This window comes from Macaca mulatta, chromosome 9, assembly GCF_049350105.2.
Source record: "Macaca mulatta isolate MMU2019108-1 chromosome 9, T2T-MMU8v2.0, whole genome shotgun sequence".
Classification (NCBI taxonomy): Eukaryota; Metazoa; Chordata; class Mammalia; order Primates; family Cercopithecidae; genus Macaca; species Macaca mulatta.
In genome coordinates, this window is record NC_133414.1 from 52,144,527 (window position 1) to 52,162,457 (window position 17,931).

General features: G+C 38.5%; 1 protein-coding gene and 1 non-coding gene across 3 annotated transcripts; both read left to right on the top strand.

The window, feature by feature from the left end:
* Positions 1 to 1,417: 1,417 nt before the first annotated feature.
* ANKRD30BL (ankyrin repeat domain 30B like) lies at positions 1,418 to 17,201 on the top strand. 2 transcript variants are annotated; one of them, XR_013398000.1, is made up of 7 exons: positions 1,418 to 1,885; positions 6,010 to 6,124; positions 6,287 to 6,460; positions 10,088 to 10,194; positions 11,166 to 11,328; positions 13,876 to 13,940; positions 16,568 to 17,201. XR_013398000.1 is itself a non-coding variant. In XM_077946250.1 (6 exons), exons 1-6 carry the CDS (start codon positions 1,668 to 1,670, stop codon positions 16,663 to 16,665), a joined length of 777 nt encoding a protein of 258 aa, XP_077802376.1. In that variant the 5' UTR covers positions 1,421 to 1,667; the 3' UTR covers positions 16,666 to 17,201. The 2 variants fall into 2 exon arrangements, 1 of the variants encoding a protein (XP_077802376.1); XM_077946250.1 differs by lacking the exon at positions 11,166 to 11,328 and having other exon boundaries at positions 1,421 to 1,885.
* LOC114670172 (U6 spliceosomal RNA) lies at positions 12,499 to 12,605 on the top strand. The gene has a single exon (XR_003719658.2). It is a non-coding gene; the product is annotated as a U6 spliceosomal RNA (small nuclear RNA).
* Positions 17,202 to 17,931: the final 730 nt, after the last annotated feature.

Genomic DNA, 17,931 nt, shown 5'->3' on the forward strand with positions numbered 1-17,931 from the left:
GGCTCATTTGTTTTATTTTTGTAGAGGTGAAGTTTCCCTTTGTTGTCTAAGTTGGTCTCAAACTCCTGGGATCAAGTGATCCTCGTATCTCGGTCTCCCAAAGTGCTGTAAGTACAGGCATGAGGTCCTGCACCCAGCCTGGAAATCGTTATAGATGAGTTCAATTTATCTGTTTCTCCCTCTGCTCTACTCAGCTAAGTTTCCCTCTCAGTCCAAGGGAGAGAACCGCAGCTCAGACCCATCCAGGATGGCTGCAGATTACCCAGCACCACCGCCATACTCCAGATGCTGGTCAAGGAGGAAGGGACCCTGATGCCTGGCTGCGGGCGCTCTCAACAACTTTGAAGCCCTCTAAACGGGACCCACCATCAGTGCCTGTCAGAACTGTAGCCGCTACCTGCACTTGGAGCACAGGCAGATAAGGCCAAGCAACCCCAAACTCCCCTATTCCCCTCTGGGCCCAGGCAGCGCTGACCAGAGACAGATGCCACTGCTGCGCTGAAGTCAGTCGGTCCACCCTTTATCTGCACCAGGGCAGTAACCTGCCGCTCAGCCCCATCCTGGCGACTGCACAGTGCCCAGAGCCTGCAAACCAGCGCTCTGGGCGCGAGCCAAGGAAGAGCAGGGCCTAGAGTGGGAGGTCGTGTGCCACACGGCGACCCTCAGACAGTCGGGCCAAGCCCTGCAGCCTCTACAGTGGACTCAGATGCAGCTGGCATTTGAAGGTGGCAGCAGCGGTGGCAACCCCAGAACCTGTCCGTGCCACCAACAGGCGAACCCCAGGGTCGGACACCGCTACTGCGCCTAAGTCAGGCAGTGGGACCTCAGCGGCAGGAGGGTGGGAACCTGTTGCAAAGCCTCATTGCCGCAGCTGTATAGGGCCCAGAGGTCGCGAGCCTGCACTGCCAGCGCCAGCCAAGAAAGAGCAGAGCCCAGGGTGGAAGGGCGGTGTACTTGGCGATGCTCAGCGGTCTGGGCCCAGCCCTGTAGCCTCCACCGTGGAGTCAGCTGCAGCTGCCACCTGAACATGGCACGTGGTAGCAGAGGCTTCAACCCTGACCCTGCCAGAGCCACCAGCAGCGCGGATACTTGGGCCGGAAGCCTCCAGGGCGCCTAAGTCGGAGGTGGGTCCCTGGCAGCAGGAGGGCGGGAACCGACGCTCAGTGCCACCCTGGAGGCTGCACGATGCCCAACGCCAGGGCCCAGCTCCTGGATTTCGGGTTGAGGAGGGGCTGGGGCGACTCTGTCAAGCCGGCCGTGTGGCAGGGCGCTCCCCACGTTCCACTCCAGGGAGCTCCGCCAGTAAGGCAGCGCCTCATGGCAGGTGCCACCTGCACGCGGTGCCCGGCGAAGCGCCGCCAGGGCGGTTTCCCGCCTCTCTTGTCTCCTAGGCCTGCTGAGCTGCGCATGCGCTGCTGCCTAAAGGCGCTGCTCAGCTGCCTAACGGTTCTGCTCAGCTGCCTAACGGTTCTGCTCAGCTACCTAACGGTTTTGCTCAGCCAGTTTCTCCCGGGAGAGGCTGGAGTGTCCAAAAGCTTGGCCCAACTGCCATTTCTCCTGGTGTCGGGGCGGGTGCGGGGACAGAAGAAGGGCGAGGGCGAGCGGCGAGGACTGGGGAAGGGCCAGCAGCAGGAGGCGCGGGCTCTCTCTAACAGGTGGCCGCAGTCATGAAGAGACTCTCTGCTGCCGCTGTCAAGGGCGAGACGGGCCCGGAGCGCCCGAGCCCCTTCAGTCAGCTGGTCTACACCAACAACGACTCTTACGTGATTCACCATGGGGATCTCAGGAAGATCCACAAAGCTGCCTCCCAGGGCCAAGCCTGGAAACTGGAGAGGATGATGAAGAAGACGACAATGGACCTGAACATAAGAGATGCGAAGAAGAGGTACCAGGCCCTACCTGAGCCGGGGCTGCAGGAGAAGGTGGCGGCTGTGGGAGGATCGCCCCTTCAGAGTGGGGGCTGGGGGGCCTGGAGACAAGGGGAGCAGGTGGAGGAGTGGCGGGCGGCTGGGCGGCCGTCCTGGGCCCCAGGGTCTAGGCCTTCTTTCCAGGCAGGACCCCCAGGTCTGGGATTGGGGCGCCCTGCAGGGCGGAGGGCCCAGGGCACCTTAAAATCAACCCCAAACACTCTCTGCTTTCTCCTTCACTCCACTTCCTCTCACAGAGCACTGTTTAGAGGATTTTAAAGAGATTTAACTCACAAAATTAAGTGCATACAGGGTTTTAATTTTAATATACAGGTTTTAAAAGATAATGTTAGATACATTATGAAATGGTGCATAATGAAACAATTCCCATAATACATTAACTTTTTGGCTAAAAATTTTGTGGATAAAGTCCAGTATCCATTTTGATATCAATAAATGTCTATATAAATATATTCTTTGCTGAGGGGCCTTAGAAGGAAACTTTGAGGGGGGAAGATGGTTTATGTTTTGGAATTTAAGACGACTCATTTTTCTCAAGATGCAAGCTCTTTATCAGTTTTACATAAACGAAATAAAGTTATCAACGTTTTAACATTTTTAAAATCACACATGCTGTCTTTTACTATTGTGATGACATTTTTAAAATTTTGTAACGGAGTAGAAAAGTCTTGCCCTTCTAGATATCAAAATGTGCTATTAATTTGCACAAAATGGGCCATGGCAGGGCGCAGTGGCTCACGCCTATAATCCCAGCACTTTGGGAGACCGAGGTGGGCGGATCATGAGGTCAGGAGATCCAGAGACCGAGGTGGGCGGATCACGAGGTCAGGAGATTGAGACCATCCTGGCTAACAAGGTCTCTACCGAAAATACAAAAAGGTAGCCGGGCGTGGTGGCGGGCGCCTGTAGTCCCAGCTACTCGGGAGGCTGAGGCGGGAGAATGGCATGAACCCGGGAGGCGGAGCTTGCAGTGAGCTGAGATAGCACCACTGCACTCCAGCCTGGGGGACAGAGCGAGACTCCGTCTCAAAAAATAAAATAAAATAAATAAATAAATAAAATTAAAAAAAAAAAAAATAGAGCCGGGCGCAGTGGCTAACGCCTGTAGTCCCAGAATCCCAACACTTTGGGCGGCCGAGGCGAGTGAGGTCAGGAGTTCAAGACTAGCCTGGCCAATATGGTGAAACCCCAACTCTACAAAAATATAAAAATTAGCCAGGCACAATGTCAGGTGCCTGTAATCCCAGCTACTCGGGAGGCTGAGGCGGAGGCGAGAGAATCGCTTGAAACTGGGAGGTGGAGGTTGCAGTGAGCCGAGATCCTACCACTGCACTCCAGCCTGGGCAATAGAGTGAGACTGTGTCAAAAATAAATAAATAAATAAATAAATAAATAAATAAATAAATCACAAATTGTTTGATAACAGCTGAAAAGACAGGTAAATGAATACAGCAGAATAGAAAATCCAGAAACACCTAAATATCTAAGAATTTAGAACTTGATAATGCTCACACTTTATACTAGTAGGAAGAGAATTAGTTTCATAACGGAAATGCCTGCTTTTTTGGAGAAAACTAGATTTTTATGCCAAAAATTAACTTTCCGACGAAATAGAGATTAAAAAATTTTAATATAAAAATGATAAAAGCACCAGAAGAAAACATAAATGCCTATTTACTCAGGTACATTTTTATGTTGACAACACCTTTCTAAGAAGCTCAGAAGCAAGAAGTCTGAAGGATAATTAAGCAAAACAAAATTAAATTAACCTGTAATGAGAAAAAATAAAAAAGGCAGCATACTTACTACATATGTATGTGCGTGTGTGTCTACATATTAGATTTTAAAACTGTCATTTTGTAGATAATTTTTCACTTAAATCAACATAAAACTCTCTAATTTAAAATTGGGCAATTTTAATTAGAGCTCTAAATTGAAGATCTAAAAAAAGTACTTTGCCTCTAATTTAAAATTGGGCAAAGTACTTTCTTAAGATCTGTAAGTGACCTATGCACACAGAAAACAATATTTAGTGTTTCTGGTTAGAGAAGGCATTTAAGTTAGAAGAGGAATCAAATACTGTTTTCTATCTACAAAGTTTGTGAGGATAAAGAGCAGTAATATTTATACTGCTGTTTAAAGTTTAAATTGCAGATGACTTTTCAAATAGGCAATTTGGTGGTAAATACCATATTATTAAGAATAATCCATATAATGACTTTTATAAATACATTTCATTGAATTTACAGTATGGGATAATATGTGACCATTGAAGGTAGAAATATATACAGAAGTAGGTGACATTTGAAAATGTATTTTGGTGCATCAAGTGAGGGTAAAGTTCAGTTTGATTATACATACACACAGACTAAAGTCTTGTGTTATTTGAAATTATGTATGAAATATGATAAAATTTGTTATTTGAGGGCATTTGTTTTAATAGAAAATGTTTTTCCTTTTTATTATCTTTGATTTCCACATTGAGCATGTACAATGCTATTAGAAAAAGTTTATTATTAATGAAATAATTTTGGGGAAGAGCAGGAATATGAATTTTGCACCAATAAAAATAATTTCTCATTTTCCATATTTTAATTATTATTTTTTGTGGATTAGTATATTCTATGAACTTTTAACATCTTCAAAAGACAATCTTACCTGTGCTTGTTGATTTACATATTTTATTAGGCACATATTTTATTATATATAGATTTATTACATATATGTCAATAATTATAGATTAATTAGTATAGTTTTATTATTAAGAAAATAAAATAGTAAATATAAGTGCTTTGTTTATAGCAGTTTTTTTAAGGTATTGAACTTCTCAACTGTATTTATCCTTTTAATCAATCTATCACATGTAAGCTGAATGCCTACTATGTAGAAGGTACATTAACTTTCAAGACCCTTTAATCCTTAAAAGTTTCACATTTACCTACTCAGCCTGAGCAAAGTGAGAGATTTAAAGTTGGGTTACTAGGACTGAATCTCAGTTGAAGCTTTTCCTCTCATCTTTCAAACAAAAACACTTCTGAAGTGAGAAACTAGTAAAAGATAACTATCAACCACTATTTTTGAAATTTATAACAGCTTTAAATAGTAATATTAATCATTGAAAATACCTAATTTACATGCATTCTATAAATCTAAATATGAATTTACATACATTCTGTAAATCTAAATACGGAATAAAATGAGCCATACCTACTTGAATCCCATTTTCTTTGGCTTGAAGTTTTAAAAATATTAAAGAAGTACTTTGTTTTAACAGTTTGTTGTTTTTATTTCAACTCTCCTTTTGTGTATACTCTTAAAAGCTAAAATTTCTTTAAGGGTTAATCCTGTGACTAGGACTGCCATCATCCTGTTGTGTATATCATATTCCACTTCATGGAAGGCACCATGAATTGTGTGATGCCTCCTTATTTATGTACCAATGAAAGATTGTTAAATTTCTGCAAAATATACTTGTAATAAATAATGAATTATAAGTGGCATTTCAATGTCAGAGATGTTAAAATATGAGACATAGAGTATCTTAGAATCATTAAAATACAGTGTTATCTCTAACCTTTAAAGCATACCACAAAGTAGGCATAATTGTACCATTTTACTTAAAATGTTGTCCTTGTTAAGTAGTAGAAATAATTACAATATCTAACAATTACTGAGCTGTTACATGTGCTAGGAATTCTTCAAAATACTTTGCATAGATTCTCATGAGGCATCACAGTGATGTCCGGCGAGATAACCGCTGTATTCATCTTCACTTTGACAAGAAAATTGAGGCACAGAAAGGATAAGCGATAGCTAGAAGGTGAAAGACTTTAAAGTAATATTCAAGCCCAAGTTGAACTGAATCCAAAGGCCAAGCTTTTTCTATTCAAATAGGCCACTCTTTCATTAATGTAGTGAGTAATAAGAGCGAATGAGTGTTGTACTTTCTTCAGGAGAATATTAAATATTTGTTTTGAAGGCAGAGAAAGAGCATGGTATTTAATGTTGACAATTACATAAATCATTATATGTTTTGAGACAGTGGACTAAACTTTCCTAAAAAGTCCTCTCACTCTCATAGGACTGCTCTACACTGGGCCTGTGCCAATGGCCATGCGGAAGTAGTAACACTTCTGGTAGATAGAAAGTGCCAGCTTGATGTCCTTGATGGCGAAAACAGGACACCTCTGATGAAGGTAAATAGTAGCCAGTTCTTTCAGCAGGAGATCGATTTGATTTAAATACATAGAATAAAAATGAATTTATCTCATTGAAATATAACTAGTTTGTGAAAACTGTGGAATATTTATTTATATTTCTTATAATTTATAATTTACTTCTTGCTTTAATACTAACAGGCTCTGCAATGCCAGAGGGAGGCTTGTGCAAATATTCTCATAGATTCTGGTGCTGATCCAAATATTGTAGATGTGTATGGCAACACGGCTGTCCATTATGCTGTTTACAGTGAGAATTTGTCAGTGGTGGTAAAATTGCTGTCCTGTGGTGCAGACATCGAAGTGAAGAACAAGGTAGACATTAACCAATGTCATTTTCAAAATATTTGAAATCCATTTGTTTTAACATTAACGTATGTAAATTATTTTATATTTGGAAGCTCAAATATTCCCATTTTTCTATGAAAATAGTTTGACAGAACTTGTCTAGGATTTTACTTTAAATATTAATATTTTATAAGAACTATTAAAGAGTATGGCTTTTCTGTGCATTTATGATAAATATTTGAATTTGTTAAAGGTAAAACTTTTTCAAATATTCTTACCTACTCAAGTTTTCTTTTTTTCTTTCCAGTTAGTGTAAAACTACAGGAAAGTAAAATTTGTCTGCATAAATTCAGTCAACATGTAAAATTTAGGAGACATGCAGAAATCTGGATTTCCTCTTAAAGGATTGAATCTGGTGTCTCTTGAGCCCATATGACTGTTTGGTATGCTATGAAGATGTTCTAGCTATATACGAATCATATGTTTCCAGTTTGTTACTGTGCCCACCTAGTTACATCACTTACTCAACTTACCTCTTTTGCCTTTGTAAATATTTCAGTTATCAATTCCTCTCTTATAGTATATTTTGGTAAAGATTTCAAGTTATTGATGACAGTTTATAGGTGTTTATAATATATAGTTTATATTTTACATTAATTCATTAATAACGGGGTTGTCTTCTAGAATTTAGAAGATTTTTTAAACAATGATTTTTCTTCATATAAACCATAAATAATAATCTTTCATTAGAATGCCTTTAAGCCTTTTCAGATTAATCATGGTTATATTTGAATAGGTTATGCATATTGCAGAAAATATATCTTTCTCCACAGAATTGTCCCTTAAAATTCAAGTGATTTAGTGGCTTCTATTTTGCTAATCCATATACATGAGTTAGAACTTTCATTAATAAGTCATTTTATTCATATTTCTGATATTTTGCCAAAAACTAAGTAGCAATTACAATAGAAACCAGAATAAAAATGGATTATTGCATTTTAAGAAGTAGATATGCATTAAGATCCTAGGAGTATCATTATAATTGAGAATAAACTTTTATACTGAATTTCTTTTTTTTCTTTCTTTCTTTTTTTTTTTTTTTTTTTTGAGTCAGAGCCTCGCTCTGTCACCAGGCTGAAGTGTAGTTGTGTGATCTCGGCTCACTGCAACCTCTGCCTCCCTGGTTCAAGCAATTCTCCTGCTTCAGCCTCCCGAGTAGCGGTGACAGCAGGCATGTGCCACCACACCCAGCTAAATTTTTTGTATTTTTAGTAGAGATGAGGTTTCACCATGTTGACCAGGATGGTCTCCATCTCCTGACCTTGTGATCTGCCCACCTTGGCCTCTCAAAGTGCTGAGATTACAGGTGTGAACCACCTCGCCTGGCCTTTTATACTGAATTTCTAATAGCTGAGATAAAATCCTATTGTCTGGTAATAGGATAAAACCCATGGACCATACATTTGTTTGAGTTCTTTGTAGGTTCTGAATATTAGCCCTTTGTCAGATGAGTAGATTGCAAAAATTTTCTCCCATTCTGTAGGCTGCCTGTTCACTCTGATGGTAGTTTCTTTTGCTGTGCAGAAGCTCTTTAGTTTAATTAAATCCCATTTGTCAATTATGGCTTTTGTTGCCGTTGCTTTTGGTGTTTTAGACATGAAGTCCTTGTCCATGCCTATGTCCTGAATGGTAAGTGGGCAAAGGATATGAATAGATATTTCTCAAAAGAAGACATGCATACAGCCAACAGGCACATGAAAAAATGCTTGTCATCACTGGCCATCAGAGAAATGCAAATCAAAACCACAATGAGATACCATCTCACACCAGTTAGAATGGCAATCATTAAAAAGTCAGGAAACAACAGGTGCTGGAGAGGATGTGGAGAAATAGGAACACTTTTACACTGTTGGTGGGCTTGTAAACTGGTTCAATCATTGTGGAAAACAGTATGGCGATACCTCAAGGATCTACAACTAGAAATACCATATGACCCAGGCATCCCATTACTGGGGATATACCCAAAGGATTATAAATCATGCTGCTGTAAAGATACATGCACACGTGTGTTTATTGCGGCACTATTCACAATAGCAAAGTCTTGGAATCAACCCAAATGTCCATCAATGACAGACTGGATTAAGAAAATGTGGCACATATATACCATGGAATACTATGCAGCAATAAAAAAGGATGAGTTCATGTCCTTTGTAGGGACATGGATGCAGCTGGAAACCATCATTCTCAGCCAACTATTGCAAGAACAAAAAACCAAACACCGCATGTTCTCACTCATAGGTGGGAATTGAACAATGAGATCACTTGGACTCTGGAAGGGGAACATCACACGCCAAGGCCTATTATGGGGAGGGGGGAGGGAGGAGGGATGGCATTGGCAGTTATACCTGATGTAAATGACGAGTTGATGGGTGCTGACGAGTTAATAGGTGCAGCACACCAACATGGCACAAGTATACATATGTAATAAACCTGCACGTTGTGCACAGGTACCCTAGAACTTAAAGTATAATAAAAAAATGGACCATTTAATAATAAGCAATCAAAGTTCATTTGAAGCTAATCTGTTTCAATTTAGAGCCACTTCCTTAGTGACCCATTTAGAGCAGGAGTGCCTGACATTGACATCTGGGATCTTGGGATCATTGATAGAAGAGAATCAAGTGAGTTTGTATCACCCAGAGGAAACCTCCGTTTTTTGGGGGAAGCTTTCAGAACTGCATCCCTGAAATTCTAATTTGCCAAATATTAATGTTTGCCACAAAAATACATTGTCAAATAAGGATTAGGCAAAGTTCAATTCATTTCTTGAATAATGAACATTTAATTCACAGTTTTATAACATTTCTTGAACATAGATAATGGTGGAATCTGTTGGGGTACAGTGCTTCTGGTAAGGTAAGTATTCTTTGGAATAAGGTTGAAGAAACACTGCTCTAGAAATAATAATTTAGATTACTAATTTTGTGAAAAACAAAGTATTTACTACCATGTCTTAGGGTTTAAAGATATAGAGATAAAAGATACAGGCCGGGCGCGGTGGCTCAAGCCTGTAATCCCAGCACTTTGGGAGGCCGAGGCGGGCGGATCACGAGGTCAGGAGATCGAGACCATCCTGGCTAACACGGTGAAACCCCATCTCTACTAAAAATACAAAAAGAAATTAGCCGGGCGTGGTGGCGGGCGCCTGTAGTCCCAGCTACTCCGGAGGCTGAGGCAGGAGAATGCCGTGAACCCGGGAGGCGGAGCTTGCAGTGAGCCGAGATCGCGCCACTGCACTCCAGTCTGGGCGACAGAGCGAGACTCCGTCTCAAAAAAAAAAAAAAAAAAAAAAAAAAAAAAAAAAAAAAAAGATACAGCCCCAGCCCTCAAGAAGCTCTTGATTTACATAGGAAACAATAAAATCATTACAAAATAATGATTTTTGGAGAAAACCAGAGTTAATGTGGTGATGCAGAGGCTGAATGTTTACAAGTGAAGGTGCAGTGCATGGGCAAGCACAGAAAAGTGACAAAGAAGGGATTGCTATTGATTTACTTTCTATTGTTTAAGTTCATAGGGTATTACATAAAGTATTCAGTTCAGCTGAGAAATATGTAATTTCATGAATTGTAAATTGTTTTTGCTGTTTTACAGGCTGGCCACACACCACTTTTACTGGCCATAAGGAAAAGAAGTGAGCAAATTGTGGAATTTTTACTGACAAAAAATGCAAATGCAAATGCAGTTGATAAGTTTAAATGGTATAGTAGTTTTTTAAATTAAAAAACACTTGAGTAGTGTGCTAGAGTAATAACACTCGAGTCAGAAATGTTAAATTAATAACATTTACTTAAAATTACTAGATTATAGAGAAAAATACTAACACAAATTATCAGTTAGGAAGAAAAGCAATTATTTGGACTGATCAATATAAAGAACAGTATATAGTAGGATTTATCTTCTTTTATTATATTGACTGATTCTTATTTGTAATCTGATGTTTTTGGTTGCATTATCTTCTACTAGCTAAAGTGGTTCTGTATTAGTGTTAAGAAGTATGAATTTTTAGTTAACTTTATAATTCAATATTGAATTATTAGCACCTTTATAGTATTTTTCTAACTTCTGTTTTTCATACACTTTTTAAAAAATGCAATATTTGCTGGGCATGGTAGCTGTCGCCTGTTATCCCAGCACTTTGGGAGGCCAAGGTGGGTGAATCATTTGAGGCCAGGTGTTCAAGACCAGCCTAGCCAACATGGTAAAATCCCATCTCTACAAAAAATATAAAAATTAGCCAGGCATGGTGGCACATACCTGTAGTCCCAGCTACTTAGGACAATATTATTCCTAATATTGTTTTAAGCCTTCAGATTGCTCTCACTTGTCTGACTTCTAGGTAATTTTGAAGTACAAAATATTTTATCAGACTAAGGAAGAAATAGATAATTCTTCACTTAAAACTTTGCCTCTTTTAGATTAGTGAACAGAGCATATTTTCCTGCCCCTCAGTGGACTTCATTTTAGCCAATTCTACTATGCCATATCCCAGTGGGACACGAGTCTTTTTGCCCCTTCCTTTTAACCTTGGTGGTGATTTACAGGGATAAACACTTGAGCACTCAAGATATTTAACGTTTGTTAATGCATGTAGATGGTTAATTCTACACTGACAGGCACATATTAAACTGGTTCTGTTCCTAATAATGAAGTTATCTCTTTGTTATTTTAGCACAGCCCTAATGCTTGCCGTATGTCATGGATCATCAGAGATAGTCGGCATGGTTCTTCAGCAAAATGTTGACATCTGTGCTGAAGATACGTGTGGAATGACTGCAGAACGTTATGCTGTTGCTTGTGGATTTAATCTGTAAGTGTTTACATTTAAAGGCTAGGTGAGATTTTATAGTTTGTTTCAGGTAGTTTTTGAATGACAGTGAGTTAGTTCATTTCATCAGCCAGAAACTAGGCAAAACAAGCTAGACTAATTAGAAGGAGTAATGACTCCAGGATTCTTTATTTTAGGGCTTTAGGGATGCTGATGTTGGCTACTTGATTTGAAGTATAATCCCTATGCATGGGATAAACATAATGTCACAATTTTGATTTTTCTAATTAGTTATTTGGGTCTTGAAATATTCACTTTAAGCAGACAACCTGATAGTGTCCCCTGGGGCTGTCTTTAATTCTTGAATTTTTTAAAAGAATCTGAACCTAAGTCCAAGGAAGACATTCGTTCTGTACAAGTCAGAAGGATGTTGGGGGAAATGGCCATTCTCTTCATTTTGTTGTTTCCATTGATTCTATTGCTGCATCGGTGCCATTGAAACTGCTCCTGCAATCTGGTAATGATTGACCTTTGTGACCAGGATGCCCTTAGTAATACAGATCCCTCAGTCTTCATGGTGTAGACTTCAAAGTTATTACACTTTTGTAAAAATTCACATACATATTCTCAGCCATTGTTTCCAAAGTACCAGCACCCCGCTCTGGTAGCTAGAACTTTTAGCTTTAGCAACACACATAGTGAGCAAATTGACCCTTCCCCTCACGCTCAAAACCTGATGTGACACCCACATCTTAGCCTGGACACGACTAGACCTTCATTGTAAGTTATCCTTCGAGTGGCTTTTTCTATATTCTCTAGCCAATATTAGTAGTAGTTTGAAACCATAAGTCTGGTTGAAATAATGTTACAGGAAGAAATTGGAGATCCATTTTGTCTTTGTTACCAGATCTATGTCCCTGGCCCTTTATATCCTGTGTAGCACCATTTTGTAGGTAGTGGAAGGTCTCATCTTATTCTGTAAGATCCCATGTCATCTTTCCCATGTTGTAGTGTGTTCCAACTTGTGGTTGTCCCCTCGAGTTATTCTTTTTTCCTAAAAGTAAAAATCTTCCATGCTACTTGCATCTCTACCTCAAGTTTTAAAAATATTTTCAAATTCTGCATCACCATGAAGCCATTCAATAGACTTCACTAAATCTCAAGTAAGTTGGTTAGATTTAACAGAGCTAAGCCTCATCTGTGACTGATCAGTCTTCACATACAAAAGTAAGGATTTGTGCTGGCTTCAGTGGTACAAATGGTAAAATTGAAACAATGTTGAGAAGGTCAGCATGGTCCCTGCACAAGGATGACATACAAATCTGTGAAGTGTTGTGTATTTCTTGCAGTCCCCAAAAAGACATTTTACTACTTTTTAACTAGCTCCAAGGAAATGGTGTGAGTCAAAGCAAAATGGGTGACACCAATGTTGCAATTGTGATTTTCATACAAAAAATTATTTATGTAAGGTGATCTATGAAATGAGATGGTGGTAACACATAGGGTCTTATGTGCAATATTTTGTTAGTAGGGATCTCAGAAATGAGAAAATACCAACTTGCATCTTCTTTGTGGAACTTACAAAAAATAAAGGTGGGATTTTTTCTTCCACAGCAGCTGGAAATGAACATAGTGACTAAGCATCATTCTAATAAAGATTTGTTGATTCAGAGTTTAAGGAGGTGGATAAAGAGCAGTCGTAGTCCAAGCCAGATGCTGACATCTATTAGTTTTCTGCCCTTGGTGTGACTAATGAGCTCAGTAATAGAAGATAATTAGGTTATCTGATTTAATGATTTAACATATTTATAAATAAGTTTCATTACAGAATATAAAATAGCTTAGATGCTCTGAATTACAAGCCACAAATAATAGAAAATCTAATATCCAAAAGTAGGAATTAGAAAACTGCAACATTTGAATATTATAATCTATGAAAAAACACGTTTGTGTGTGTGTTTTTTTTTTTTTGTAATTTATTTATGTTTTGTAGAGACAGGGTCTCCCTATGTTGCCCAGCTGTTCTTGAACTTCTGGACTCAAGCAATCCTCCTGTCTCAACATCCCAAAGTGTTTGCATCACAAGCATGAGCCACTGCAGCAGGCCAATATATTGGGTTTTATTGGGATTTTTAAAATAGTTTCAGCAATAAGGTTCAAGAACAAATTATTTTTTTGCTCTACTATTTCTTTGAGCATTTAAAAAATGTTATCTTGTTAAATCTTTATAATAACCTAGTGAAATAAGGCCCTAAAATCCTCATTTTTAGAAGACATTGAGTCTAAGAGAAGCAACTTGTTCAAGAAAAAATATCTGTTGGTAGCCATGCTAGGACTTATTCTGAGTTAAGGACATTTTCCATATGTCAAGCTAACTCTAGTTAATTTACTGAGTTATACTGCCCTCAATTCATGAGTGTTTTATCTTTCTTTCTTCTTTAATTAGAAGCTTAATAAGTTCATAGAGCTTACAAACTTAAAGTCTATGGAAAAAGTAATGTTCTGATGTTAGCTCTAATATTGTCTGAAATACTCTAAGAACTTAATGAATTTGGTAAATTTTTTTATAGCAATGTTAAAATAGTAACTTCATTTATTTCATTTTTATACATAGCATTCATCAACAACTTTTGGAATATAAACAAAAGATATCTAAAAATTCTCAAAATAGCAATCCAGGTAAGACCTCTGATAGTAAACTACTCTTGGTGGTGTTACCATAAGATTATAGAGGTGTTGATCACAAAATAGCTATTAAAAAAGCAATCTGTAAATAACATGTGTTTACATATATATATATACCTATATGTAAGTGTTTGCATATATAGACATAGCTTTGATTTAATTTTTTAGTTTATAATTCAGAATTAGTTAAGAATTTAGTTGTAGGTAGTTTATAATCTCAAAAATATTATCTGAAAAATATTTAATTGCAGTCCCTAATATCCTATATAATACTTTTGTATAAATAAGTAAAACAATTTTTAAGTTTGCATATTGTATGTTTCCTCAACTGTCATAACAACTTAGGTTTGTTATAAAATGTATAATCCGTGGAGTAATTGATGAGCTCAGCAATAGGGAATTATCAGTTTATCCAATTTAATGAATTAATATATTTATAAATATTGTTACAAATTATAAAATAGCTTAGATGCCTTGAATTACAAGCCACAAATAATAGAACATCTAATGATGAAAAGTAGGAATTAATAATAGAAAACTGCAACATTTGAATATTATAACCTATAAGGAAACACAGTTTATTTATTTGTTTGTTTGTTTCTTTATTGGAGAGACATGGTCTCCTTATGTTGCCCAGGCTGGTCTTGAACTTCTGGGCTTTATTTAATTTTTACAATAAATGATTTGCATTTAGAAAATTAGAATTAATTACAGTTGAGTCTTGAGTAACATGAGAGTTAGGGTGCTGATCCCCCCATGCAGCTGAAAATCTGCTTTATATGAAAATCTGTTTCTTTTGACTCCTCCAAAACTCTACTAATATTCTACTGTTGACCTGGAGCCTGAGAAAAGGTGAAAGCATAAGCAGTCAATTAACACATAGCTTCTATTTTATATGTACTATATACTGTATTCTTAGAATAAAGTGAGCTGGAGAAAAGAAACTGTTATAAAGAGGAATAAATATGTTCACTATTTATTAGATGGAAGTGAATTATTATATGTAAAGGACTTCATTCTCATTGCCTTCACGTTGAGTAGGCTGATATGGAGGAGGCAGAGGAGAGATTTGTCTTGCTACCTTGCAGTGGCAAAGGAAAATAAAAATCTGTCTATTAGTGGGCTCCTAGACTGAAAACCCTTATTCAAGGATCAACTGTGTGACATAGTGACTTGTGTCACTAAAAAAGTAACTATCTTTAGAATTTGGAACTCAATAATACTTTTCTTGCACCATAAATGAATGTCAATAAGAATTAACATAACTTAGCCAGGGTGCGTCAGTACCAATAGGAGATTGTTTTTCAAAGATACCTACTGAGTGCAGAAGTCAGAAAAGCAATTCTTTGTTGAGAAGCGCAAGTTATGTTACATAGTCTTGTACCAACAAGGTCTCACAATTATCAACTTCATTCCCTCTAAGTTGAAACCAAATAAGATATATTTACTTCATTAGAACAAGATGTGTTGTTCTATCTGCTGGATAATTAGTGTGTTAATAGTAATTTTGTTACAACAAGATACTCTGTTCCTACTAGCCAAATTATTATCATTATAAATATTCAAATAGCTCAACTCTAGGCTCAACAAATTATAATAAAAGTGGAAAAAATTTACACAATAACAAAAGTGCTACTGTGATACCTAAATGTAACACAATACATTGTACAATATGAACTATATGAGCACATTATATATATTATAAATATATAATAAATTAAATTATTATATATTTATCAAAGGACTTCTATAAGTTAGATTTTGCAAGCTGCAGGAGACCAAGATGGAATACACATAGTCTGGGTCTTTAAGGTGCTCATAAAACAGTAGAGCCGTCTCTATTGAATTTCTGCATTTTTCCAACAGAATTTCCTAAATATGTTCTTTATTCATTTATCTACTTGTCCACTTAACAAATAACTGTCAGGTATCTTTAAGGTACTAAGCATCTTTCTTGTTATTATCATTGTCAGTTTTTATTATTTACTACTTTATTAAGATATTAAGCATTTTTCTTGTTATTATCATCTTTTTTATTATTTACTACTTTATTTAGTGCTTACTCTGTGCCAGAACCCCTTTGGGAGCTTATAATTGTCACTTATTATGTTGTTACCATATTCAGTATGTGTCAGACATTTTATATCCAACGTGAAGAATTAAAGCTTTAAAAAGTCTGGTAGTGTCCAGGAGCGGTGGCTCACTCCTGTAATCCTAGAACTTTGGGAGGCCAAGTCGGACGGATTGCTTGAGCTCAGGAGTTTGGGACCACCCTGACTAACATGGTGAAATCCCATCTCTACTAAATTCAAAAAATTATCTGGGCCTGGGTAGCGTGCATATGTAATCCCAGCTACATGGAAGGCTGAGGTAGGAGAATCTCGTGAACCCAGGAGGTGGATGTTGCAGTGATCTGCTGAGATAGTGCCACTGCACTCCAGCTTGGATGACAGAATGAGACGCCGTCTCAAAAAAAAAAAAAAAAAAAAAAAAAAAAAAGAATTAACAAAAGTTTGGTAGTATTTAAGGAAGGAAAACTGAATGAGTAGAAGTTTGCCAGGTAAAGAGTCAGAAGGATGATATTTAGCAGAAGGAAAATTTATCCAGACTGTTTTTAGCAGAAGGAACATCTGAAGGAACACCTGAGGAGGCTGCATCCTTGGCGGAAAGAATACCTGACAAGGCTAAATGCTCGGTGGAAAGAACACCTGACGAATAGGATACAGTAAATTCCTCTTCAAAGATTTTAGCCTGTAAACATCCTTTAAAATTCAAGAGGAGGAAGATTAAGTACAACGAGTTCTGAGTTCCCCTTCAAAGAACAAATATGTCAGTATGTTCAGCTTCTCTGTTCTTTATTCTCCATTTTAAAGTTTAACTTCCTTGTTCTTTATGCCTCCTTGCCCCTAGTTTCATTAAACAACCCCCTTCTAGCCTCTAACACCTGCTCTGTCTTTAGTCATTCTTAGTCACCTGCACTGTCCTTAGTCATCCTTAGATACCTGCTCTATAACTGTCTTTCCCTCTGAAACTACTCACCTGGCCACCCCAGCTCATACCCCTGCCCTCTTTGAAACAGCCAATCTGAATTAGCTTAGAGTGTGCAGTCCAACCCTATCCAGTACGGGAAAGACACAACAGTAGGGACTAGCTGCATTAGGAATAAGAACCCTTTCCCCTCCCTTGTCCAGTGTGATCTTGCCCATTGCTCCATCTGAAAGACCACTCTTCTATAGAAGTAAATTTGCCTTGCTGACAAAACTTGTTGTCAGAGTGCTGACTCTTCTTTGCGGCACCAACAATTTATTTTTCACGAATTTGGGGGCCCACCCAGCATTCCCATTCTCCTCTGGGGAAGGGTCCAGTTCTCTCCCATGAGGAGGCGCACCCCGCTGCCTCGTTGCAGTGGCCATAAAGGTAAGGAATTGAGACTCACCTGGTGCAATTAATAAACCTGGGCTCTCAGCAACGTGGAAAGAAACAGGCCAGCAACTTGGGGGACAGGATCTTCACATACCGTGGCAACCAGGTAACTGTGCACAGACTGAGGTAAGAAACGTCGCAGGGGTGACAAAGTGTTTCCTTGGTGGTCACAATATTCTGGAGGTTAAAATTGTGTGTGAATGATCACAAGTACTACTGCTTGTGGTGCTGTTTGCATGGATGATACTAGGCATTACTGCTATAAGCAGTGAGTGGGTCCTATCTGCGGTTTTTTATTTGAATAAAAAACCTTTGAAGAGGAATTAACTGTATCCTCATATGGCTTAAGGTCGATCCTGCTGTGGGGTTTATACCATGATGCTAATGCTAAGAGGGACCTAAAATTCCTGGGAGGGAAGTAGTCAGAGTGATGAAGCGAAAGAAGGGTGCAAGGAGCCTCCAGCAGGTGGGGCTAAAGGATAGGAAAGAAATCTCTAGCACGCGGGATTGAGCCATAGCAAAGCCTCCAGGGAAGGAAAGGCAAGATATTCTCTAGCATGAA